Source organism: Mustela putorius, unplaced genomic scaffold, assembly GCF_011764305.1.
Source record: "Mustela putorius furo isolate JIRA1106 unplaced genomic scaffold, ASM1176430v1.1 tig00003987_pilon_pilon_pilon, whole genome shotgun sequence".
Lineage (NCBI taxonomy): Eukaryota > Metazoa > Chordata > Mammalia > Carnivora > Mustelidae > Mustela > Mustela putorius.
In genome coordinates this window covers 7,379,926-7,405,982 of record NW_025422126.1, presented here as the reverse complement: position 1 = coordinate 7,405,982, position 26,057 = coordinate 7,379,926, and the positions used below count along the sequence as shown (strand labels likewise).

Below are 26,057 nucleotides of genomic sequence, written 5' to 3'. Positions count from 1 at the left end.
GCTGGGGACCACCAGGCCACTAGGGGGATGATTCTGGGGGGGGCTCTAAAACTGCCATCTGTTTGTAGAACCCCTACTTGCTCCCTTCTTGGTTCCACCAAAGGACCTGCAAACTTATTTCCAGACAAGAGGAGAGGCAGAGTGCTGGATGAGGCAGGGGGTACTCGCTTCCCACAGAGATGAAAAGGGACCCCCACAAAGGACCTGGGCCTGAGAGAGGAGGAAGGCCCTCACACGTCCACACCCTCGGGCTTCCCCCTGAGTCACAGGCCTCGATGACAGTCTCCTTCTCTTATCTCCCCGGCCAGGCCTGTGGGGGAGGCCAGCAGGCCTTTACCAAACTGGAAGGAACAAAGAAACAATGAACCCAGAGGAAGGACGAGGGTGTGAGCCCAAGGCAGGTGCCCCGGGTGGGGAATGAAGTGGATGAGGCCTGGCTCCACCCATAGAGTCCACAGGAGATGGGTCTTTCCAGGCAGGGCCAGCTCTCCATCCCCAACCAGGGATGGCAGGGAGCAGGTGGGCAAGAGAGGGACCCGGGGCCTCCGGCTCCCAGGTGTAACGCCACAGACACGAGTCCTCTCAACCCCCAGAAACCACGATCGGCAGGAGTTAGTCTCCCCATTTAGAGATGAAGCAACTGAGGCCAAGGGAGGGGAAGTGACTTATTCAAGGTCGCACCTGCCATGCCCCTCCTGGGAGGTGGGGACAAGTTCATCTAGCTCAAAAACGAGCCTTCACATTCCATTTTGGAAGAATGCGAAGTGAAGTCCAGCAGGCCAGCAGGGAGAGAGCCTGTCTGAGATCCTCAAGAAGAGAGAGACCATGACACTGAGCAACTTAAAGAGAAGGGGGGAAAGTGGGGTGGGAGTGAAGAAGGCCTTCCCAGGGGCTATCCAGAAAGAGCCTTTCACTCTATTTATAAAGTCAGGTCACAGGCCACAGGAAGTAAGACTCCACAGAAACACAGCTGCCTTAGGACAAAGTTCCAACTCACTGGCCAAGGACCAAGAAGCTGGGAGTTAATGGTCACCCCACTGGGCTGGCCTCGCCTCATCCGCCTGGGGCAAGCCGGGCCTGACTTCCTGCTCCACCAACCAGCCATCCTGACCGCCTGACCACAGGATAAGCCCCACACCACCTAGCAGGTGCTGCTTATACAACCACCATCACACCCTGGTCCACCCCGTCTCACCTCCTCATCCCACCCCCCCCCCAACTGTCCCTGGCCGTGAACTCCACCTCCCAAAGCCAGAACCCATCCCCTACCACCAGCCCTGGGGTGCACTCAGATATCTCCCTGTCAACACCAACCACCACAAGCCCTCTGTCACCAGCCTCCACAGGCAGGGCAGGGAGGCTCTGCTCCTCCTCTGGCAGGAAAAGGAGCCCAGAGAGCGCAGGTGACTGCACCAGGATCACACAGCAGGGGGATGCTGAGCCCAGGCAGGCTGGCATCTCCTCCTCTCACCACACTGAGCCTAACCTTCCCCAGCCATGCCTCACCAGCCTCCTTCCAGGGTCACGGATCTAAAATGTCTGCGTGCTGGCCAGAGGGCAGGACAAGGGCAGCAAAGGGGTGGAGTGAGAGGAAGGCAGAGAGCTCAAGTGTCTCCCCCCCACACACACCCCTAAAACCTCACAAAGGCCCTTTGAGGCTAGCCTCCTTCCCCACCCACCAGACAAAGGACAGAGAGGAAGACGTGGGCATAGGGGGCCTGGGAGGCAGGAATCTTATGGCCAGGCCAGGAGGCTCCTGGGAGTTCCAGAGAACCAAGGTGTCAGGCAGAGGGCCAGGGCAGGCAGGACTCCTGGGTCCCGTCCCGGCTCAGTTACCGGCTCCCTGGGCAGTCAGGGCATGCGCCCTCCCCAACTGGCCTCAGTTCCTCTACCTCTCAAACACCCCAGTCCAAGAAAATACACAGGCTTTTTGAGTTGGAAGGGACTTGAGATCACAGACTAGGAGAGGAACACGAAACCTGAATCCCATTTTCCCAAAATGTGTAGGAGGTCGGAGGGAACTTCATAAAACACAAACCTGCCCCGTCACACCCTGCTGAAAGCCTTGTGCCCCCCACCCCCGGCCCCCAACCACCCTCCCGGGCTCCGGCTGCCCCAGGACACACCAGCCCCACCAACCACAGGACTCAGACTCCCTCTTCCCTGATGTTCCCGCCACGTCCCAAAAAAGCCGGAGAGTTCCAAGTCTCCCATATTTTCCACACGGTGCCTCCCCCTCCGATCCCGAGATGCCTCCTCTAACTATGGGGCAGGGAGCACAGCACAGCTCCCTGCACCAATGTCCCTCCTGTGTGACCAACTCAGTGCCAGCAGCCGCCCCCTCACCCAGGTCCCGGGGGCACCCACGCTCACATGCAGGGATTGGGGTTAAAGTCGACAAAACTGTGTCATGAGGCCAAACAGTTCTGTTCAACACTCTCTAGCCTCAGCGACCAAGGCTGGGCAGCAGCCAGACAGATGTCACAGATTCACCATTCTCCACAGTAATGGTGTTGCTGCCGGTGCCGGGCACCGGGCTCGGTGCCACGCCTGCTCACAGGCCGTCTCTCGGGAGGCTCCCAACAACCCTCGAGGGCACTGTGACTTCTTACTGCTGTTATCAGTATCGATGAACCATCACCATAAATACTTTTCATTTGTGGCAAATGACCGTCTCAGAATCATGACGACAACAACCAGCAAATCGCTTACACTCGAATGTCACTCTCTGCTTTACTAGAGTAAAACATTTGCCTCCTTTTTAAGCCCCAAACCACCCTGAGTTTTATTTTGGGTGCCAGGGCACTCCTTTTGCCCTGTGAGGAAGCTGAGGCTCAGAGAGGGGGTGAGGTCCTGGCCAGGTGGCGGCGGCCCCAGGATGAGGGCGATGGCCCGGCTCCCTGTCCAGGCAAAAACCCACAGCAGGAAGGCCCTCCGTTTTCCCAGCCCCCCCCCCCGGGAGCCTCGGGGTGACCAGCCACTGGCCTATCCGCTGCACACGGGGCAGGTCTGGACCCATTCGCCTCAGCTCCAGCTGTGGCCAGACACTGACCTTGGGCCGCTTCCACCTGACCGTGGGGCCCGGGGAGCCCTGATAGTACAGCGAGTCATCGGTGGCCGGGAAGTTGGGGTCCTCGAAGAGCACCTTCCTCCGCAGACAGGCCCGCTTCAGGGCAGAATAGTTCTGGTCCTCGTAGGGCTTCACACACGAGAACATGGTGGCCGCTGCCCCAGCAGGGGGGGGCGACACAAGGCAGCAGAGAGCGAGGCGGGCACGTGGGTGGCTCCTGAGGTACCTGGGACAACAGGAGGGTGAGAAGATCATCACTTACTGAGGAGACTGGAGGACCTGCGCCCATTGAGTCAGGGGAGCCTTGGGTAGTGGGCACCCTCCACCCTGTCGCTCAGGCCAGGAGCCGAGGCTCAGAGGCAGGGACAGACGCGGCTGCTACAAGCACGGCAGGGACAGGAACCGACTGACCAGACACCTCGTCCTGAATGCTCTCACTTCTGATGCTTGGAGGCAAGGTCAGCCTCCAGGCCAACAGGCCACAGGCTCAATCCCAAGGTGTTCGGGGCTCCAGGGCCGCACCCGCCTGCTCCTTCCCTTGTCCCCAAATCCCCCTACACCTCCTAGGGAAGAGTCTGACTCCTGGCTAACCCAGCAGCTCCCTGGCTGCCTTCGCAGGCACAGGAGAGCAGGGCCACTGCCTCCAAACGCCCCTCCTCCAGACCCTCCCCACTTCATCTAAAGGTGCGTTTCTGCCCCTTGGGGAGGGCGCCCCCCTGTGGCCATCGCTCACATTCATTTCCCCGCCAGCCCTCCAGCACTGCCTCCTTCACCCTGCTTCTGGAATAAACATCTCCTCATGGCTCCTTAATCCTACTGACCTAACCTCCCCGGAGGCCCAGATCCCTCACTCTGTAGCCTCCCAGTCTCCTACGCCAGACTCTCCCTGATGACTTCGCAGACTTCACCGAGTCTCACTCCCGTACAGTCTCAGAACAGTCTCATCCGGGCCCAGAGAGGCAGCGGCCCTGGTTGACACTCCCCCATCCCTGCCCTCCCTCTCCCTCTGGTCCTGGGGCACTGCACCAAGCTGTGTTCTGCTCACCTCCCCAGCCTCATGACCCCATACTCAGCCTGGACCTCTCTTCGGGTCCCCCAACCCCAATGAGGGCCCCCGGCACCCACGGGCACCGACCCCACGCTGAACTCCTCATCTCCCTCCACCCCTCCCACGGATTCCCATCCCAGGAAGCAGAACCGCAGGTGCCCATTAGACCAGAGCCCCAAGACCAGGGTCGGCTTGCTTGGTTCCCCATGTCCGTGCAGCCCCTGCACAGAGCCCAGAACAGAAGGAGGCTGTTCCTGTCAGCCGCCTCCCTGCAGCCCCCTTGGGCTGGCAGCCGTGTGCTAACCCAACACAAGGGACATGGGCTGGATGTGGCCAGGCAAGGCCTGGGAGGAGGGTTCAGGCTGGGGAACAGCAGCCGGCCTGCTCCTGAGAGGCCCTGACTGATGCTCAGACGGCCAGATGTCAGACCCACAGCGCCCGTATCTCAGACTCCGTCTGGGCTGCTGGCAGAGCTCCACACCCGTGAGTCTGCTGGTCCTGGGGTCTGCCCAGGGCAGCAAACTACCACCCCTCTGGGCCATAGGCCCTGGCTTCCCAGCCCCGATGAGGAAAACCAAAGTGAGGCAGGCTGGCTCCTGGGGTGAACACAGGTTTGAGAGCAAGTCTGATGTGGGTACCCGTCCCAACTGCATCTCTCACCTGCTGTGTGGCCTTGAACAGGTCACTGAACCTCTCAGCCCCCATTTCCTCAGCTCCACAGTAGGAACAACAACATGGCTTTAACTAAGTGGAAGATGTGTGATGATTAGCCCGAGGCTGAGAAGGCTGCTTGGCAGGCCAGAGGGAGGAGAATGAGAAGAGGAAACAAACCACCTTTCACTACCAAAAGAGAAACTCCATCCCTCTGACACCTGCCAGCACACCAGCTGGCAAGAGGGCCGTGTGCAGTATTTGCAAACAGTGCTGGCCAAGTCTTTCATTGTTCCCATTTTTCAGAAAAGAAAACTGAGGCTAAGTGAAGGGAGGAGCCTTGGCGGCGTCCCATGGCAGAGTCTGGAATTGAACCCACATCCTTTGGTGCCTTCATCTTGGCCCAGTGATCCTGCGGCACAGAGAAAGGCCCAACGCCACACACCCTGACTGAGCCAGCCTCATGGGAAGGGAAAGGGGAGGGATCTGACGGGGAAGGGAGAAGTAGGAAGGGCGGAAGGTGAGATGGGTGGTCAGTATGGGATCCGGATGGACGGCAGGGAAATCAGAGGGTTTGAGGTCTCTGCCTGGCGAGTGCCAAGGACACACGGCAACCTCATCTTCTGCCCCACATCTGTACCCAGCCTGCTCCGCTGCTGTGTGACCTCAGGCCATCCCTCGGCCAGGAAGGCCCAGAACCCGGCCCACACTCACCCAGCCTCCCAGTGTTAGAGGCCTGAGGGAAAGAGAAGAGGGGAGCCTCGAGAGAGCCAACCGCTGGGCTTCTGGCAAACAGCCAACCAGGAGAGTTATTAGCATCACAGTTTCCGGAAGGGCCTGCTCAGGAAGCAATTAAAGCTGCAAGAATTAGATCAAGGAAGCTGAGAGCAGGATCCCAGAAATCAGCTCTAGCAACTCCATGTTCAGAGCCCAGAGGGCCCAGAGCTGGGGAGCAAGCTGCCCGAGGTCACACAGTCAAGCTCCCGGAGAATAAGGGTTCTGGTGGCCTTCTAGACCACACCATGGTGAACGCTCCCAGAGAGGACAGAAAGGAGGTGGGGGAGGAGAGAGGAGAGCTTGGCTGGGCCCAGGCCAGGAGAACGGGGGCCAGGCCTGGCTGAAGGTCTGCCCCAGCTCGGCCATCTCACCAGCCGCACCCCTGCCAGCGAGGCTCCTGCTGGCCTACCAACGCCAGGTTCTTCTGGCCCCAGCCTTTGCACACACGGGTCCTCATGGCGACTGTCCTCCCACACCTTCTGAGGGCCCCAAGATCATCTCCCTTTCCACCCACTGGGTCAACAAACCCACGAGGTCAGAGTCAAGAGCCTCTGAGCTTTGCCCTCTCCCTGTGCAGACATGAGCATTGAAGGCCATGGACAAACCAAGAGTCAGGAGAGTTGGCTCCCAAACCCAGGGGCTCTTCTCTCTGGGCCTGAGCTGGGAGAACGGCGCTTCTGGTCTCTGGACATCTTCATACAGTGCGCAAGCCGGCATTAACAGGAAAGCCCGAGCGTCCCCACTGCCTTCAGCCTGTCCTGTTCCCTCGGTGCCTGCCCACCTCACCCCACCCCTACCATTCATTCTGCATGCCAAGCTACAGCGCTAAGAGCTCCAGGCGGTTCACCTGTCACAGCTCAGCCCAAGGACCGCTCCCCTCCCCTCTCCCCCCCACAGTCCTGGAACCCCTGCGACACCCCCACATCGTCCTCTACCTGCACAGGACTCGTCCATCCCCCCAGCCCAGCACACCCAGTTCCTCTGTTTCCCCAAGGGTCCAACAATGGGGGGCAGATAAAGTCAATTTATACTGAAAGAGCCAACACAGGTGAAGGAGAAACCTCTTCTATGTGGCGGGGGCGGTGGGGGCGGGGGTGGCTCGAAGAGTGGCAGGGACCACCAAAGGTTTTAGCTTTCCATGTGGGAGCCACACCAGCCCTCAGGGCTCATGAAGGCAGGGCCTGCCCCCCTCCCGCCCACTCCCGCTGGCTGCATGCCAGCCCATCTCCACACCCCTGTTGTCCCCAGGGGCATCATGGCCACCACCCTGGCTCCCACTGCAGCAGCCAGCTCTTCTCCGGATCTTGACAGAGCACTGGCTTTAGTTCCCAATGTCCTCTTATGCTGTGCGATCCTGGACAGGCCCCATCACCTCTCTGGTCTGTGTGGTCCTTGCCTGGAAGGAAGAGCTAACGAGCCAGGGACTCTGGGAGCATCAGAGGAGACACGGCCGCACAGAATGCCCTGTATTCCCAAGGGAGGCCATTGCTGGCATCAGGGGTACCCCACTGCATTTCCACACCCCTGCCAGGAGGGCAACGACAACTCAAGGTCCCCATCCCCAAGGGACTTCATGGTCTAGTGTGGCCAAAAGACACAGGCGGCAGGGAACACGTCATTCAGAGATTCCGGCAAGAACGATGCCAGGAGGCCTTCACAGAGGCCAGGCCCCAGAAGCCGGCCATTCTTTAGGAGACAAAGGACACTCCAGACAGAGGGAACAGCTCAAGCCAAGTCTCAGTGGCAAGAAAGTGCAAGGTCACCCAGACCCAGCCTGGCATGGTGGGGCCCGCGGACCAAGCATGGGGCTGCTAAGTGGGCACAGAACAAGGGGAGCCCTCACCAGGGAGCTCAGAGCAACCAGTCTGGGACAGGCCAGTCGGACCTGAGCTCCAATCCTGACTGCACCACCCAGTGCTGTGCATCTTCAGGCAAGGCGTGAATCCCTCTGAGCAGCTCTCTGTCAGCCCTACCTGATTGTAGCTTCTCAGGTGACTGGGAAAGAAAATGGCATCGGCCCAGGCCTGCCCTGCAAGACTCTGTCCTCACCTTGGAAATGGTGTAGACCTGCCTCCAGGAGGCTGAAGCCTGGTCTGCTGTTCCTGGGCCAGCAGGAGGCGGTGTGGACCGCCCAGCTGCGCTCCGGGTGGGCTAAGGGCTCCTCTTGTCGGTCACACTGAGCCAGCGGCAGGACAGGACAGGGCTGTCGGCAAGGGGACTTCCCTGCATGATGCAGTCACCACAGCCAGGGAAGGACAAGAGAGAGTCTCATCCCATTTTATAGATGAGAACATCGAGACAAGTGTCCAAAATCTGCAGCCCATTGGCTGGATCCCAAGCTTCCAGACTCCCTCTCACACCGGGGCTTCCCAAGACAGGGCCTCGGATTAAAACCTGAGCATGTACTCTGATGTGGCAGTAAAGACATCAGAAAGAAAGCTCTGTTGCCCCTGTGGGGCTCTCTCTAGGACTCCCTCCGAGAGTGAGCTCAGTTCCATCTAACGGGCCCTGGTCCACCCGCTTGACAGGAGGAGAAGACCTCTGCAGACACCAGCGCCTGGCGGAAAGTGAAGGGTTTTTTCTGCTGTTTTTACTTTATCACCAGTGGCTTTGGACTTGTGGATAGTAATAATGACTTTCCATTTAGTAGACACACAGTTTCCTTTAAGAAATATTAAGGAAATTGGTGCGCCTGGGTGGCTCAGTGGGTTGAGCCTCTGCCTTCAGCTCCGGTCATGGTCTCAGGGTCCTGGGGTCGAGCCCCACATAAGGCTCTCTGCTCAGCAGGGAGCCTGCTTCCCTTCCTCTCTCTCTCTCTCTGCCTGCCTCTCTGCCGACTTGTGATCTCTGTCTGTCAAATGAATGGGTAAAATCTTTAAAAAAAAAAAGAAAGAAAGAAAGAAAGAAATATTAAGGAAAAAGGAAGTTGATTTAAAGAAAACTATGAAGTTCACAGTGGTGTGGGGGGAGGTGGGAGGTGGGGACCCGGAGCCCTGGAGGGCAGGGGACAGTTGAGGAAAAAGGAGGGTTGGGGGGAGTCGCACTGCAGTTAACAAGACACATCACACAGCTCTAATAACTTAGACAGTGTGGTACTGGGCACAGCGGAGACAAAGGACCAATGGAACAGAAGAGAACAGAATAAAGAGTCCAGAAAAAGGACCACAAGTAGGACACTTGATTTATGGCAAAGGAGACACCACAGTGCTCTGGGCCAAGGATGGTCTTCTCAATGAATGGTGCTGCATCGACTGGGTTATCCAGGTGGGAAAAGATTCATCTTAACCCTTGCCTCCCACTCTACACAAAAAACAATTCCACATAGATTTCAAAACTAACCAAAAGGATAAACGATAAAGCTTCTTGAAGAAAACATGAGAAAAAGAGCATGACCATCTGGCCAAAGAAGAAGAAAAAACCCTCGACTTCACGAGTCATCAAAGAAATGCGACTTAAAACCACCACAAGAGGGGTGCCTAGCGGGCTCAGCTGGTAGAGCACGGGACCCTTGATCTCAGGGTCGTGCGTTCAAGCCCCATAAGGGCATGGAGTCTACCTAAAAAAATAATAAAATAAAATGCCGAGAAGACACCACTCCACCCTCACCAGAATGGCTACAGTGAAAACCACACGCACACAAGCCCTCCTTCGTGTACAGCTCTTCAGCACTGGTGGTGGAAGGTCTACACTGGTAAAACCACTTTGCCCAACCATCTGACCATATGTATTAAAGCTGAACAAATGCATAGTTAGCAGTTCTACTCCTCAGTATATACCGAACAGAAATGCACGCACACGAGGCACCTGGGTTAAGCGTCTGCTTTCAGCTCAGGTCATGATTCCGGGGTCCTGGGATTGAGCCCTCTAATGAGGGGCTCATCAGGCTCCCCGTCCAGCGGGGAGTCTGGTTCTCCCTCTCCCACTGCACAACCCCCACCCCAGCTCATGCCCTCTTTCTCTCTCTCTCACTCTAGCTCAAACAAATAAATAAAATCTTTAAAAAAAAAAAAAAAGAAGAAGAAGAAAAAGAAAAGAAATGCATGCATATATTCACCAGAAAACATGTACAAGAACGTTTACCACAGGAGTGTTTGTCAAAGCTGAAAATTGGAAAAAAATACCCAATGTCCACCAATAAAAGACAGGATAAAGACGGTGTCACAGCAAAATAGTACCTGGCAACAAAAATGAGTGAATTACTGCCGCACACAGGGCCCGAGGTGGGCCTTACCAGGGTGACAGTCAAGAGAAGGAATACTGCTGCCCCATTCGCATAAAACTGAAAAGCAGGCATAACCCATTTGTGGTAAATACAAGGCAGGAAGGTGGCTGGCATTGGCAGCACTGACTGCCAGGGCCCGAGGGGCCTTCTGGAGATCTGAGAATCCAGCTTCTGGTGGTGGGTAGAGGCTGCCAGGCTGTGCTCACGCTGCTGGATGCCTGTGGTTTATGCGCTGTTCCACACGGCAGTCATGCTGTTCCACACGGCAGTTACACTTTCATAAAATGTTCAACCAAACAGCCAGCATGATGGCACTGGAAAGAAGGGCTGGCTGAATCGAGTGCTCCCGATCCTGCCAGTTCTGGGCCCCTTTCAAGCCAGACACTCCGTATCTGGAGGGTCCTGCCTGCCACCCACAGTGGGCCGAGCAGGGTGAAGAGCAGGGAGGGAGCCCCAATCCTGGCCTGGCCTTGGGACATACAGTCTGTGTGACCTTCTGCAGGCCTCATCCTCCTCCTTCCAGAATGTTGTGGTTTTGACACCAGGAGTGCTCTAACCCAAAAGAGAGTCCCACAAGGTGAGGGTAGCACCCCCATACCCCAACCTGGGCACATGCCTCTAGGGTATCCTCTCTGAGAAGGGGGTGCAGCCAGGAACCCCAGGAGATATCCCTGTTGCTCAGGGCAAGGAGCTGGGCTGACCCAGAGTGGCAGCGGCGGGTAGGGAGGAGGTCATAGGTGAGGCTCACCGGAGCCTAGCACTGGTGCCCAACGCCAGCCAGGGACCGGGCTCCTTCTGAGGTGACGGAGAAGTGAGAAGGGTCTGAGCAGGTGAAGGACTAGAGACTCAACTGGCTGCCACATGGAGAATGCACTAGCAAAGTATGAGGCTAGAGCAGAAAAACCAGACAGCAGGCCACGGGACTTGAAATGACAGACTCCTGTGTAAACGGAGAGAAGGCAGCATCTAGAGCTTCATGAGAGGGAGACAACTCTCCTTGGTGAGAATCCGGCTGTGGACGTGAAAGGGAGAACTTGGGAAGGCCTGCTGGGGGTTCCCCCCTCTGAGCTGGGATTCCCCACATGCCATCGTGTAGGTGCCCATCGTGCAGCACGGGCCCGGCACAGAGGACGTCATCCAGTGCCAGCCGAAGGAGCCAGGGATGCCCCACACCCACAGCCCAGCCACCAGAGCCCCCCATCTCCCCTCCTCAGCCTCCCACTACACCCCACTCCAAGCAACAGGGCCCCCTCACCTTCGCCATAAGGTCAAGGGCAGGCTGCACAGCTGCGTCTCATAATTCAGGGGACACAGACAATGCCAATGTGCAGATCTGTGCTGACAGCCATTCTGGGCTGGCCCTGAGCTGACAAGGAGGGTCAGAGCCTCACCGCTGTCTCAGGGGAGGCAAGGACAGACAGACATGACACAAACCATGAACTAAGCCAGACACTCAGCAGTCAGCACTCCCAGGGGGAAGGCATGATGTAGGCAGGTTTACAGGGATGGGAAGAACAGCGGTATCTCTTCAAGATGGAACCAGAGCAAACCAGAGCAGGGCTTGAAGACCAGGCCAGACTGGCAGGGGGCGGGCGAGCAGGACCCACTCAGTCCAGGTGGAGGGAAGGCAGGAGAGTGTGGAGGGAGAACTGGAAGTCCCCAGTGTAGAGCAGGGTTGGGGGGGGTGAGAAAAGCTGGCAGGACCAGCTCTGCTGGGCTGGGGCGCCAGGATGCCAGGCATGGGCTCCTACTGAGGGCACAGGGTAGCCAAGGAGGGGCAGAGGGGTGGGTTCTGAGGAAAGGGGCTGAGGCCGTGGCTCAGGCAGGGACAGACCAGATGCCAGGGAGGGCCCTGGAAAGGGAGAGCCCCAGAGTTTGGTGACTGCCTACTTGTCTGCATGGCTTTGGCTCTGTCCATGTATGCCCCCCGCAGCCCACTCCCACTCTCCTCTTGCCCCCCACCCCCCCAGCTATCACTAGCCAGCTCGAGGTGTATCTCTGGGCTACCGTGGGTCCACTCTGGTCTCCTATGTGTACTGGGTGCTGAGGAAAGCATGGTGGGTGGGGGAGGGAAAGTACATGAGGAGGGAGAGCTGGGCCACAGTTCACGATCCGGTTCACAATCTGGTTCACGCTCCAGGTCACACTCCGGGCTCCAGCAGCAGCACCAGGGGGCCGGGCCCAGTGAGTCATTCCAGCCAATGCGCCAGGCGGCCTGGCACCAAGGCTGGGAAATCCTGTCTTTCTTCTCCACTCCCCTCCCCCACCGTTCCTGTGTCCAATCCCGTCCCCACCCAGCTGCAGGGATCTTATGGAACACAGACACCCAAGCAAGTCACCCAATGCTTGCAGCTGTGGACGGCCTGGAGAGAGCAGGGCCAGGCACGTGTGGGGCATAGGCCTCTCTCTGGTGCTAGGGCGATGAGGAACCCCCAGCAGGGCCCATGAGGGAAGAGCCAGCTTTGGGCTGGCTCTCTGTGTGGTCCCAGCTTTGTCCGAGGCCTCTGCCCCACAGCGAGTTGTTCCTCGCTGGGCCTTGGGTCCCCCCACAGGATGTTGTGAGGAGGCCGGGAATCTCGGCCAGCAGGCATAGCTGGGAGAGATACCTCCAAAAGGAGCATTCCAGCCTGGGCTCTGCTGGGCCGAGGGCAGGGACAGGAAGAAGCTGGTACGGAGGAAGAAGCCACACTTACGCAGGCAGGGGCTCTCCTGGGCAGGGGATGGGCTCCGGGCAGGGCAAGCGGCAAGCTCACCTGGTGTGGGCACTGAAGGTCACGCATCCCAAGACACCCAGGGCAGCTGGTCACCCTACACTGGAGCTCCAGACCCCAAACCACCTCCTGTGAGAAGGTGCTGGAGGGAGGGGCAGATGCAGCAGAGCCCACCCTCCCTTTCCCTCAACCCCCCAACCCCTCGCCAGGGGCTGCTTCCTGTCCAATTTGGGTGGGGGTGATGCTGGGAGGCTCTGCTCACAGGTACTGCTCACTCCCCACAAGGGAAACACCCTGACAAAATGAGACCCCAGCAGGTTACTGAAGCCACCCCGGCTCCACTGTGCTGTGTGACCGCAGGCAAGCCCCTACCCTCTCCGGTGTACAGGTTCTCCCTACTGAATGGTTGGGGAAGAGGACACTTCCTGCTTTTTTCAATATGCTGCGTTTGTCACCATGACAGCCTCTTTTCCTGCTTCCAGAACAGGCAGTCTGCTTCTAGCACCGTGTCCTCCAAGATGATTCAAGCTGGAAACCTGCTGGGCTGATACCCATTTCTCAGACAGGGAAACTGATGCTCAATTCCTAGCTGGAGCTCCTGCACAACCTCTGTACTATTTTCATTGCAGATGAAGTCGAGGGGCTCGGGAAGAGATGCGCTGGGGACCAAGCCAGGAGCCTGTCTCCTGTCAGAGCTCTGCTCTGCCTGACCCTTCACCCTTCCCTCAAGCAAAGACAGGGATGCCCTGCCCATCAGCGCCTGGGAGTTCACCTTCCAACCTTTTCCCACACCTGCCCCATGCCTGGTCAAGGGGCAGAGGAGTCGGTGGGGGTGGGGGGCTCTGCCGGGAGGTCAGCCCGGTGGAGGAGTGACACAATGCCGCTGGTACCAAGCCGGGAGATCTGTTCTAAAAGGGCATGGATTCAGGCAGACAGGGCATGAAAGGCTCACAGAGGAGGAGGCATTTAGGTGGGATCTCAAGTAGGGAGCTGTGATTTCAAGAGGTGGAAATGGAAAGTTAGGAGGAGGATGGAACATTCTGGAAGGAAGAAACCATTTAGGCAAGGCTGGAGGATGGGGTGCAGGGGAGAGGAAGAGGGAAGAGGGGGCTAGCAGAGGAACACTGCCACAGCCAAGTTACAACAGTTCGAAAGCCAGGCTGAGCCCTCGGGAGTGTGCGGTGAAACGAGCCCAGCTCCTGCATGGCTCACAGCAAGGCGGGACCACGGGAAGGCTACGACGCCGGCAGACAGACCAGACTATAGAAAACAGCTGCTGAGACAAACGCAGGGCCCATAGGGCCATGGCCTTGGCTGTGAGGACAATATGGAGACCCACACTGCGGCGGGATCTGCAGCACGCAGGCCTCTCTGGCTGAGGCTGTTCATGGGGCAGTAGGAAGCCCATGCCACCTTCTAGGATGGCAACCGCATCCCCAAGGGGAGGTGGTTGGCAGCACCCGCAGCATCCGTGGATGGCTCGGCACCAGGTCACGTGCCCGCCCATGGCAACCTCCAATGCCCAGGCCGAGGACCAATCAGAGCCTTCAAATGTCCCCTCCACATCCTTACCCTCGTCCTCAGGTGAGGAGACAGTTACCCTTTTTGTGCCTTAGAGTTCTCGTCTATAAAACGAAGGTCTTCTGCTCTCCTGGACCAGTTCCCAAAACACCTCTACTCCAGGCAGGACTTAGCCTCACTGGCCTTACTGTACTCATCTGCAAAATGGGGCTCCTGCCAGGCCCCGGCCCTCACGGGGTGATGGTGGGGATCAGGAGACCCTGAACAGCATTGGGTTTGTTGAATGAATGTCTGCAGTGAGCTGTACACCATTCTGAAAGGCCTAACCTGTCAGGGGCAGGACAGGGTCTGATCACTGGGGCAACCCGTGGGGACAGGCCAACATGTTCCCCTCTTCCAAACAGCCCTGAACTCTGGCTGCCATGGTCTCAGGCTGGGCACTAGGGCCAGATGTGTAGCAGCTCCAGGCTCAGCCCACAAAAGCTCCTGGGCTGTTGTGGGGGGAGGGGGACTGACACAGGGTGACTGCCTGGGGCAAGCCAGTGGGTGCCATGGGCACCCAGGAGGGGATCTCTCAGAATGGCCTGCAATGAGCCTGTGTGGCAGGCTCACTAATGCCACCCTCCCCCCACCCCATATCAGTGTCCTAACTGCTGGAACCGGAGAATGTTCCCTTATACAGCAAAACAGACTTTGCAGATGTGATTAAGGGTCTTAAGTTGTGGAGATCATCCTGGTATATCCAGGCGGGCCCTCAATGTGATCACAGGTGTCCTTATACAAGGGAGGTAGAGGGAGATGTGACCCCAGAAGAGGACCAGAAACTGGAAGAGACAAGGAACAGTCACCCACAGAGCCTCCAGAAGGATCTGGCCTGCCAACACCATTTTAGTCCCCTAAGACAACTCAGACTGCTGACCTCCAAAACCCTAAGAGAATAAATTGGGTGTTGTTTTAAGCTACAGCGTTCACTGTTACAGCAGCAAGAGGAAACGAATACTGATCCTGGAGAAGACGTGGGTAGTCATGCGTGTGGCCTCACACCTCCTTCCCGCTCAAGGGAGTGAGTGCACAGCTTGCAAGGGAGGGTGAAGTTCTTACGCCCTGAACTGTTTCAACGTAAAACAAAGTCACCCCAGACTTCAGTGTCGCAGTTCCTACTGCTGGTCACAAACCACTCAGGGCGTGCCACACCCTGACCAGAATAAGTCGCCCAGTGTCAGGCAGCACCCAGTGGCAGGAGGGCTCTGTGTGGCACAGCGCAAGGCCCTGTGGCCATCCCTGAACACAGCCATTGAGGGATGGTGAGCACAGGCTTCATCTGCTCTGGCCGCTAGCCCCTTCTCCCGCAAGCCACGTGCCTCGCTGTGGCAGAAAGCCACCCCAGCCCCAGCCACTGGCACCCTCATATCCCAGGGCAGGTACAATGGGGAGCAGTAACTCAGGCAGGACAGCAAGCAAATGCTCACATTCCACTAGCTTCCTGTGTCCGAGCCTAAGGGCCGCCTTACTGGATTAGAATCCTAAAGGGACTTAGCCCATGTTGCCTTTAGTAAGCAGGAAAAAGCAGGGCCCAAGGCCAAGGGAAGCCGGCAGCCTGACCCAGCCTGGCCTAACCAAATGCAATCCTGGAGTGCCACCATCAACTCAGGGAGGACAAGGGGCAGAAGAGCTCCCTGGGGGACTTGAGGGCTGGAGGGAAGGAGCCCATATTCTCATTTGAGAATATGGGAGCAGGGGAGGGAGGTGCGAAGACTAGCTGCAGATGAAAAGATTCCCCATCTGGACAGACAGACTCTCCATCTGTCTGTGCAGCCCCAAGTGGGAAGCTGGAGAGCTGCTCTCAGTGGCTAGGGTAGCCCAAGGCCTGCTGCTGAGAGCTTTTTGTATGACTCTTTGAGGACAGAAGACTTTGGGAGGCCCAGGGACTTGGTTGGGTAGACAGACACAGGGCTTCTGAGCCCCTCATAGCTCTCCTCACTCCGTGAAGGGGGGAGGGGCAGGGGCACTTCTACTTCCAAGGGAGAAAACCCTTTTCTTATTACCCTTCTCCCAAAGTTGGCCCCTCTTTACTGTGGACAGTATCCCTCAGGGAAGAAGGCACTAAGTGATAGCAACAGTTAATTACAGTTGACCTTGAACAACAGTGGGGGCTGGGGTAGGCATTAGGGGTACCGATCCCCCCAGTCAAAAATCCACATATAACTTTTGATTCCCCCCAAAACTTTACTAACAGCCTACTGTTAACCAAAGCCTTACCAATAGCATAAACAGCTGATTAACACATATCTTGTTTGTCTGTAATCTTACAATAAACTAAGCTACAGAAAAGGGAATGTTATTAAGAAAATCATAGGGAGGAGAAAACACATTTACAGTACTGTATTATAAAAAAAATCCACATACAAGTGGACCCATGCAGTTCAAACCTATGTTGTTCAAGGATCAACTGTACTATTAATTATAATGGCTATCAAACACCAGTTTGCATACATACTTCAAGTGACACGATCTACCTTCATCACCACCGTCCTGAATCCCTATCATTAGGAAGCATTTATCCCTGGGCACAGGCAAGGGCAGAGCCAGTCTCAGAGAAGCCCACACACAAGGCCAGGCCCTGCAGGTAGGAGGTGGTGGAAAGAGGCTTTGAGGTGCCCTCAAGGGCTCCGAGAAGGCATCCTGTTCAGGGACCAGAGCTTCAGGGCTGTCCCGAAAGCCTGTGGGGGAAGGCAGAAGCAGCCCAAGGCCTGGAAGCAGGGTCCTGAATGTTACCCCAAGAGCCCACAGTCTTCCCACAGCCAACTGCCATCTCACTGACTTCCCCCAGTGGCGGCCCCATCTCAAAAGGGGCTCTCGACCCACACTCCCTCTGCAAGGGGGTCCCTGTGCAGCCCTGGTGCATCCCCTCATTCGCAGCACCCCTGCAAGGAGAATCTCTATCAGAACCCCTTCTCCAGGCCAAACATAGCCCTGGGTGGGGGGCTGGGCAGAGGAGAGGCAGGGGAGTGGGGAGGGGGCCTCTGCCTGCTGAGTCCTCCTCCTCGCTGGCCCCCACAGTAACTCAACCATCACAAAGCCGAAGATGGGGGACAATTCTCAGATGCACATCAGACCATTTAACGACCACCCCCCCCCCACCCAGGCCTTCTCCCTGGACCTGCAGTGCCCCGCCCTTTCTCTTCTGCTTGGTGAACTTTTCAGCCTTTGAGAACCAGCACCACTGTATCTTCAGGGTAGTCTCCGCCAGCTCCTAGGCAGGTTCCTGCCCTGGGGTTGACCCACATGCCCCACCAATCGAAGGGAGGCTCACTTGGCAATGACCCCACCTTACTATCCTGGCACCCAGCTCTGGTCTGACCTTAAGCAGGCGCAGCTGGGTCCACCCGACCCAACCCAGTCTCCTCAGCCAGGAGCAGCAGCCAGGCCTCCCCACCCCTACTCCAGGACTCTGGGGACCAGAGCAGGGACCAGGACCAAAAGATCCTGAGAGGTCTCAATCCTTTCAGGAAAACACAGTGGTTTCCCTCACAAGGCCTCACACTGAGGGTGGGCTGAGCCCTACTCTCAAACCCCTCTCTTCCAGGAAGCCTACCCAAACCACCCACCCCAGGATATTAGGAATACTTGGCCTCAGCACTTCACTCTCCAACGCTAGTACAGGAAGAAGATTCTGACTTGAGAGCCAAGCTGACCCACCTTCAAATTCTGGCTTAGGAGCCCTGAGAAACAAGGTGGCTCACTGCCCCCTCGACCCTACCCTCCTCATCCCAGTGAGGGCCCCGGGGCTGAATCCCTCCAGGAAGTGAAACCTGGACAGACTTGGCACCTGTTCATGATCTGCTGTCCTACTTCAGCTGTGGACCCCAGGCAGGTCTCCCCAGGTCCCCAACTCTCAGGGGTAGGAGCAGGATCAGAGAAGCCCAAGATCCATTCTCTCCCAGATCTCCCCTCCTCCCCCGGCCCCCTCTTGACACATCCAAGCCCAGCAGCCCAGAAAGAAAGGCCGCCATCCAACCTGGCAGGAGGGTCGGGAAGGGAACTGGCCTTGGCCCTGCCCTTTCCCAAGCTTCCAGCGCCGGGGCTGGGGGGATATCCAGGTGGGGTTGCGGAACTGAACCCACCGAGGAAGGCTGGGAAAAGAACAGGAAAGGGTAATTGTGAGGAAGAGAAGCGACAGTCAAGTCGGGAAGGGTTAAACCTCAGCGCGTCGGAACTAAGAATCTGGCTCCGGAGCACCCACCGAGGAGGAGGTAAAAGAGGCCCCCGGCCGCGAGGTGGGGATGGCGGTGGGCAGGAGCCCTGGGGGCGGGGGAGGCTCAGGGAAACCCCCTGCCCCCGCCTGGGGCCTCAAGGCCCGCGCTCACCTCTTCCTCCCCTGCCTGCGGGATGCACACCCTCACACCGATTCGTGCTCACCGGGCACGCACCGGCCGGCGCTGCACCCGCACACACACCTCCGAAACACACACTAACACGCGCGCTCGCACACGCCTCCCTCAGCGCAGCGCCTCCTACCTGCCGCGCCGCCGCCGCTCGGGCAGGACTCGGACCGTGGGCGCCGCGCGAGCACGGGAACCCGGACTGCACGGGCCTCCCGCTCCCGCCGGGGATCCCTCCGGTGCTGGCCTGGGGCGGGGGCTCGAGCTCGGACTCCCCGGCCGCGGCCCGCCCCGCCCCGCGGCCTCCGCCCATTTGGGGACAGAGGCGTGGTCTCCAGCGGAGCGGGCGGGCCAGGATTGCTGCGCAGGCGAACTGGCGCTTTGCCGCGGGGCGAAGCGGCGGGGAAGTGGCCGCCGAATTCCCGCTCCCGGATTGGAGGGGGACTCTGGGCCAGCGCGGCTGGCTCGTTCAGGTCCCCGCTCTCCCTCCCTCCCAATTTCGCACTGTCAGCCGTTGTGTATCTCTGGGAGCCCCCCCACCCCAGGGCCGAGCCCAGGTGTGCCCGAGGGTTGTTTGCCAGTTCCGCGGAAGACTTGCAGGCCGGCCGAGCTTAGGGCATGCATCTTGTAGACAGCCATGCCAGGGCCCAAACAGAGGGCTGGGAAATGAGGAACTTGAAGGGGCGCGTGCCCCTCTCTTCCCCATCTCCAAGTTTCGGGACAAGGAGGAGGAATCTAGAGCCCCGGGAGGCACACCCTGATGCGGAGAGCTGGCCCCAGGCGCACAGTGTGCCTTTACGCGTGCTGTAAGAGGACTGCAGCAGGAGCGGCATGTTTCTGGAGTAAGGTTGAGAAGGTCTGTGAAATGCCCAACCGCGGCACACAGTAGGGGCGCAGGGCTCCGGGTAGACCTGCCAGCCTGATCTGTGCCAGCCCACTTTGCAGATGGAGAAACTCCGGCCCACTCACCGGGGTTCTCAGTTTCGGTTAATTATCTCTTCAACGTCTCTGGCACTCGGATTGTCCGGCCACCACAGCACCGTCTCTGTCCCAAGCCTCCTAGATATTTCTCCCCCCGAATGCAGCTCCAGCCCCGCCTCCTCTACCCCCCTACCTACTCCCCACCTCCGTGCCGTCCCTGTCCATGCAAGGGAACTTCCAAAGATGCAGCCATGATGACAGGCCACCCTCAGAATATTGTTTCAAAACAGCTTCTGTGACTGACTTCCCCACTCACACCCCATTGCTCGGCCTGTGTCCTGGCTGCCGCCTCCCCAGACCCTCAGGGCTCCGCTCGAGGCCGCCGCCTCCCCGACCCTTAGACCTTGTTTATGCAGCTCGGCAGCGGTCTGAGACGCTCTTCCTTCCCTCTCCAGGAGGAAAGTGCTGATAATCAGGCCCCCAGAGCCAGGGCCTCCATCACCAAGCCCCACCCCCACCTCCTCACTCTGAAGCCCCACCCCCCCCTTCTTCGGCGTTCCCACCCAGTTGTTTGTGCTTCCTCCCTGACCTCTCGAAGCCTCTCTTATAATCCGTGTTGGAGCCTCGACTCCCTGGGAGGTTGAGGCTGATTCTGGAGAAGATAGTAATACTAGGGGAAGCCAGGACGGCCGGCTCCAGTGCTCACTCTGCCCATCCCTGGCTGCATGATCCAGGCAAGTCCTCTGTCCCCTTTCCTGCCTGTAAACTGGGCTTCTTGGGGAAATGTGTGATGGTCTCCTCCAGGCAAATCGTCAGGCCCCTATTGCCAGTCATGCAGGGTGCCCAGTCATGTCTGAGAAAACATTCGCCTCAGTCTGCAAAACAGTGAATGTTGGGTCCCCTTGTGTTTTCAGAGCGTTGGAACCACCATGAAGTGTCATGTGTTGATCCCAAGCTTGAGCTCGGAAGTCACTGCCTGGGCTCCCATCGGTGGTAGGACCCAGGCCCAGTCACCCATCTTTCTGCTTCTGTCACCTCCCTACAGAAACAATCTGGTAGCCTTCATATCACAGGGGATACACCATTCCTGTGAAGCCCCTAGAAGGGGCCCTGGCTCAGAGTGCTCGGCATAGTCGAGCTGATGCTATGTTCATCTGATCCAACCCCCTCATTCTGGGAAGACACTGGGTCCTGAGAAGCAGAGATATGTACACATGATTAGTTAGAAGCCTAGGCATTCCAGAAGGTCAGAACTGCAAGGGCCCACTCTGAGCCCATCCCTGGCATTACCTACCTTCTCTGACAGATGAGGAGAGAGGCCTAGAGAGACGGTGACCCGTCCAGGGCGCCTATCACATTTGGGGGTTGGGGGAGGCACTGGCCCTGCTCTTGTAGGGGTGGGACAGGGTGGGGGTGGTTGTTGTGTATGGCCTGCAGACAAGCCAGGAAGAACCTGGTCTCCCAGCAAGCTTGAGGAAGGGGTGGGGCTCTACTGGGGCTTTAGTGGCTCTCAGTCTTTGTAAACTGAGTCATCGACAGATGCCATCATGGGACCTGCTGTGTAGGTGCTTTTCCCATTAAATTCTCACAGCCAGCCTCTGCAGGAGCCCTCATTAGACCCATGAGCCTCAGGGAGATGCCCCAGTCACACAATTGGGAAATGGTAGAACTGGGATCCACACCCACCCTGTCTGACTCCACTCTTGTGCCCTCCTCCTCCTCCTCCTCCTCCTTTTCTCTGCCCCAGGGAAAAGCTGCCTCTCTAGACCCCTTGACTGGCAAGCCAATCTGCTTGCATCCCCCTATAAGTGGGAGCTCATTCCCTCACAGGGCAGCTCTTTCAACTCCTCTTTGAAGAGTCTTTTGTCCCCTAAAGTTGACCCACCACTCTCTCCATAGTTCTGTGGGTCTCCATATCCCCCATCTCACCAGAGCCTGGGCACAGAGTCCTCTCTGCTCCAGTCCAGAACACCCTTATCTTGACTGCTCCTGTGTGTAACAAGGGTTCCCAGAAGAAGCTCTTACAATAAAAATAATTTCTTTCAAAAATCTCAGCAGATCTAATTGGCTAGCTTTTGTTTGAGAAGCCTGGAGGAAGCACCCCAGCATGGGGAGTGGCTGGTGTCTTGGCGGGAAAGGATTCAAATAACCATGTCGACCAGTTCCCCTACTCCCATCTAGACAAGGGGCTGTAGAGAGGATTGTAGCCAGGGATTGTAGACCAAGGACTGTAGGGAGAGAGATGAGTCAGACAGAGTTTTCAGATTGGGAGTAGTCGCTAACGGTATTCTCCCAAGAGTACAGGAAATGGGAGGGTCACAATGGGCTTCCAGCAGACACATGGAAAATGGTGACACAGAGGACAAGATGATGTTTCAGTTGCTCTTAATCCCAGAACTCTCTGAAACATTGTCTATATTTTGCTAGTATCCTGGATTTTCTTAAGAGCCAGCTAGAACCAAGTGGGATTCATTCCAGGAATGCAAGGTTGGTTTAACATTAGCGAATCTGTTAATAGCATTAGCTTGCTAGGGCTGCCATCACAAAGTACCCCAAACTGCGCAGCTTAGACAACAGAAACGTATTGTCTCAGAGTTCTGGAGCCTAGGAATCCAAGATCGGGTGTCATTAGGGTTGGGTCCTTCTGAGGGCTGTGAGGGAGAATCTGTTCTGTGCCTTCCTCCTCATTTCTAGCAGTTGGCTGGCAATCTGTGGCATTTTTTGCCTTGTAAACACAACACCTTGATCTACATTTTCATGTTCACATGTGTTTTCTCTGTGTGTGTCCATCTCTGTGTCCAAAATTCCCCTCTTGATAAAAACACAAGGCATATTGGATCAGGGTCAATCCTAATGTCCTCATTTCTTGATCGCCTTTTAAAAGATCCTATTTCCAAGTAAGGTTACATTCTGAGGTACTGGAGGTTAGACCTCAACATCTTTTGGGGGACCCAAGTGAACCCATAATAAACATGTGCCATATTAATGAATCTAGGAGGAAAATCATATAATATTCTCTATGGATGCCAATAAAGCCTTTAACAAGATTCAATGCCCATTCATGATAGAAAATACTCAGTGAAATAGGAAGTGAGTGATATTTCCTCAAATGATAAAATGTAGTCTTAAAGCCAGCATCTTATATAATCAAGGAACACTGGAAATATTTCCATGAAGATCAGGGACCAGTCAAGAATGACCATTTGGTCCACCACTGTTCTAACGCCATTAGACAAAAGAAATCAGTTGGAGGCCTGACAATAAGTTAGGAAGAAATAAAACTATTTCTATTTGCAGATGACAAAATATTATACCTGAAAAACCACAGAGAATTGATGATAAAACTAATTCAAAGGATGCCTGGATAACTCAGTCAGCTAAGCATCTGCCTTTGACTCAGGTCATGATCCCAGGGTCCTGGGATTGAGTCCCATATCTGCCTCCTTGCTTGGTGGAGGGCCGCCTGCCCCTCCTCCCCCTGCTCATGCTCTCTCTCTCTTTCTCTGCCTCTCTAACAAATAAATAAATAAAATCTTTAAGATAAAATAAAATAAAAAACCCTAAATCGAACAGTAGAAGAGTTCAGTAAAGTAGCAGAATGTAAAGTTAAAATATAAAATTAAAAAAACTTTGTATATAGAAAAACAATAAACAAAGGTCCTAATAGTACAGAAAACCTATTTGTGATAACAACAAAGATTAAATGCTTAAGAACAAATTTAATTAGAAACATGTAAAACCTATATGAGGAGGGATGCCTGGGTGGCTCAGTCAGTTAAGCGTCTGCTGTCAGCTCAGGTCACTATCCAGGGGTCTTGGGATCAAGTACTGTGCGTGGCTTCTTGCTCAGCGGAGAGCCTGCTTCTCCCTCTGCCTCTGCTGCTTCCCCTGCTGTGTGCTCTCTCTCTGTCTCTCTTTCTCTCAAATAAATAAATAAATAAATAATATGTTTTAAAGGTCTTTGAAATGTAACCACTCTTAAAAAAAAAAAACAAAAAACTATATGAGGATAAATCAAAACATTCTTGAAAGACACTAAAGAAGAACAATTGAAAAGACATCCCCTGCTCTTGGGTAGGATGATTCAACATTGTAAAGATGTTAGTTCTTCCTATGTTAATTTGTAGTTTCAATGCAAATTAAAATATGGCCATTAAAAATAACGGCAAATTGGGTGCCTGGGTGTCTCAGTCAGTTAAGTCTCTACCTTTGGGATCGAGCCCTGCATCAGGCTCCTTGCTCAGTAAAGAACCTGCTTCTCTGCCTCTGTCTGCCAGTCTGCCTACTTGTGCTCTCTCTCTCTCAAATAAATAAATAAAATCTTAAAAAAAAAATAGTAATGGCAAACTATTTTTATGAAGATCGACGAATTGATGCCAAACAGCATATGAAAAATAAACATGCAAGGATAGGCAAGAAAGGCAAGAAAACACTGGAAAAGAAAATCTGTGAGGCTTTACCAGACATTCAAAATGTCAGAGCACCTGAATGGATCAACCGGTAGAGCATGTGACTCTTGATCTAGGGGCTATAAGTTTGAGCCCCACATTGGACGTAGAGCTTACTTATGAAAAATTAAAGGCATTAAAACAATAAAAGCTTCTGTAATTAAAAATGGGTGACACTAGTGCATGAAGAGACAAATTGCAGTTAGCTAAAAAATTTAGAAACAGACCTAAATACATTGTTATCCCAGTGATTTGAGGTGCACCTTTGTTACATACTGAAGATGGACTTCATCATAAATGCTACTGGGTAGCCATTTGGAAAAGGGGAAAATATAGACCCATATCTTACACCCCACCCAACAAAAAGAATAAACTCCATGGTTTCAGGCTCTAAGTGTAAAACTGGGACCATACAAGGACCAGAAGGAAACACGAGTGACTTCCTCTTCAAGTGTCATGGTTGGGAAAGGCTTTCCATGATGATTCAAAGCTCCGAGGCCATAAAAGAAAAGACAGATAAATTTGGCTACATAGAAATAAACAAACTTTGCATGACACGAATCACCATAAACTAAGTCCATAGACAAGTAACAAATGGGAAGAAAATATTCCCAACATTATACCACAAAGGGCAGCTCTCCCTAATACATAAGGAACTCTTCACAGTTGAAGGACAAAATCCAAAAATCCAACAGTAAAATGAGGGGAAGGGCAGGACAGAGAATTCACCAGAAAAGCCATAAAAAATGGCCCTCAGGGTCATTGGTCCCAGGCCAGGCTCCCTGCTGAGTGCTTCACCCTCTTCCTCTGCCCTTACCCCCCCCCCAAACCTTCCCTGCTTTGCCTCTCTCTCAAATAAATAAAGTCTTTGAAAAAATGGCCCTCAAACATAAGGAAAAAAATGCTCAAGGACATTTAGAATTAGAGAAAGGCAAATTAAAACAACTCTGAAAAAGCTTGCATTTCTCACCTATCAGACTGACAAAAAATGAAAAATATCACAACACATTCTGTTGGCAAGGCTGTGGGGAAACAGGCATTCAAATACATTTATGTACCTCACTGGTGGAAATGCAAATTGACGCAACCTTCTGGAAAGAACTTTGGCAATACCTCACAAAACTAAATATGTCCTTACGCTTTCACCTAGGAATTCCACTTCCACGAATCTTTCCTGAGGACAGGCCTCCAGCAATGTGGAAATACATATGCAAAAGTTTTTTCGTTGAAGCATGATTTTTAATTGCAAAATCTTAGAAACAATCTACCACACATGGGAGACTGTTGAATACACTATAGCCCAGCCATGCAAAGAAGTACTTGGCAGTTGTAAAAATAAAATGATAAAATAAAATAAACAATAAAAGAAATAAAAAAAATTAAATAGGACCATCTCTGAATTGATATGGCATGAATTCCAGACACACTATTAAGAGAAAAAATTAAAGGCCAAAAGAGTGTCTATACAATATGCTGCTCTTCATATCAGAAAGAAGAGAACACACACAGGAATGGGCACCTGGGTGGCTCAGTAGGTTAAGCCTCTGCCTTTAGCTCAGGTCTTGATCTCAGGATCATGATCTCAAGATCTCACTCTCCTCAGGATCCCCTCCTTCCCCTCAGATCCCTTCAACTGCAGCGGAATGAATTTTCTGAAATACAAATCCAATTTCCTGGGATCGAGCCCAGCATCCATCCGGCTTTCCGCTCAGCAGGGATCCTGCTTCTCCCTCTCTCTCTCTGCCTACTTGTGATCTCTGTCAAATAAATTTTAAAAATCTTGAAAGAAAAAAAACCCCACACAGACATACGGGGATCTGCTCATTTGGGCAAAGGAAATACAGGAAGGACAGACAGTCTTCGGAGACTGGTTCCTGAGGGGCAGGTGGGAAGGGGTGGAGAGAGCAGGAAAAGGGAGTGGGAGAGCAGGGAAGTTGAGAGAGTGCTTTGTCTCCAACCGCAACTTTGTAAATGTGTTATTATTGATATACCATTTTTTTACATGCCATACAACTCACCCTTTGGAAGGGTAAGATTCAGTAGATTTTAGTCTCTTTGCAAAATGGTACAATCATCACCATGATCTCATTCTAGAATATTTTCATCTTCCCGTTCGCAGTTGCTCCCCTTGCCTCCACCATTTCCTGGTGACCATGAAACTACTTTCTGTCTCTATGGATTTGCTCTTCTGGACATTTCATACAAGTAGGATCATACAATGGGTGGCTTTGGGGGTCTGGCTGCTTTCGCCCAGCAGAATGTTTTCCTGGTTCGTGGATGTTATAGCATGGATCCGTCAGTACACC

At 54.7% G+C, this 26,057-nt stretch overlaps 1 protein-coding gene across 4 annotated transcripts in view; it reads right to left on the bottom strand.

Moving 5' to 3' along the window:
* CAPN5 (calpain 5) overlaps nt 1–19,825 on the bottom strand; it is a 53,288-nt gene extending 33,463 nt beyond the window's left edge. Inside the window, exons 1-2 of one of the 4 annotated variants that reach the window (XM_004767985.3) lie at nt 19,707–19,825; nt 3,053–3,296 (exon numbers count right to left, since the gene is read on the bottom strand). In XM_004767985.3, the coding sequence (XP_004768042.1) occupies nt 3,053–3,217 (165 nt within the window). In that variant the 5' untranslated portion in view covers nt 3,218–3,296; nt 19,707–19,825. The other 3 variants (XM_045071324.1, XM_004767984.3, XM_004767983.3) reach the window with 3 other exon arrangements.
* Between the last annotated feature and the right edge of the window lie 6,232 nt (nt 19,826–26,057).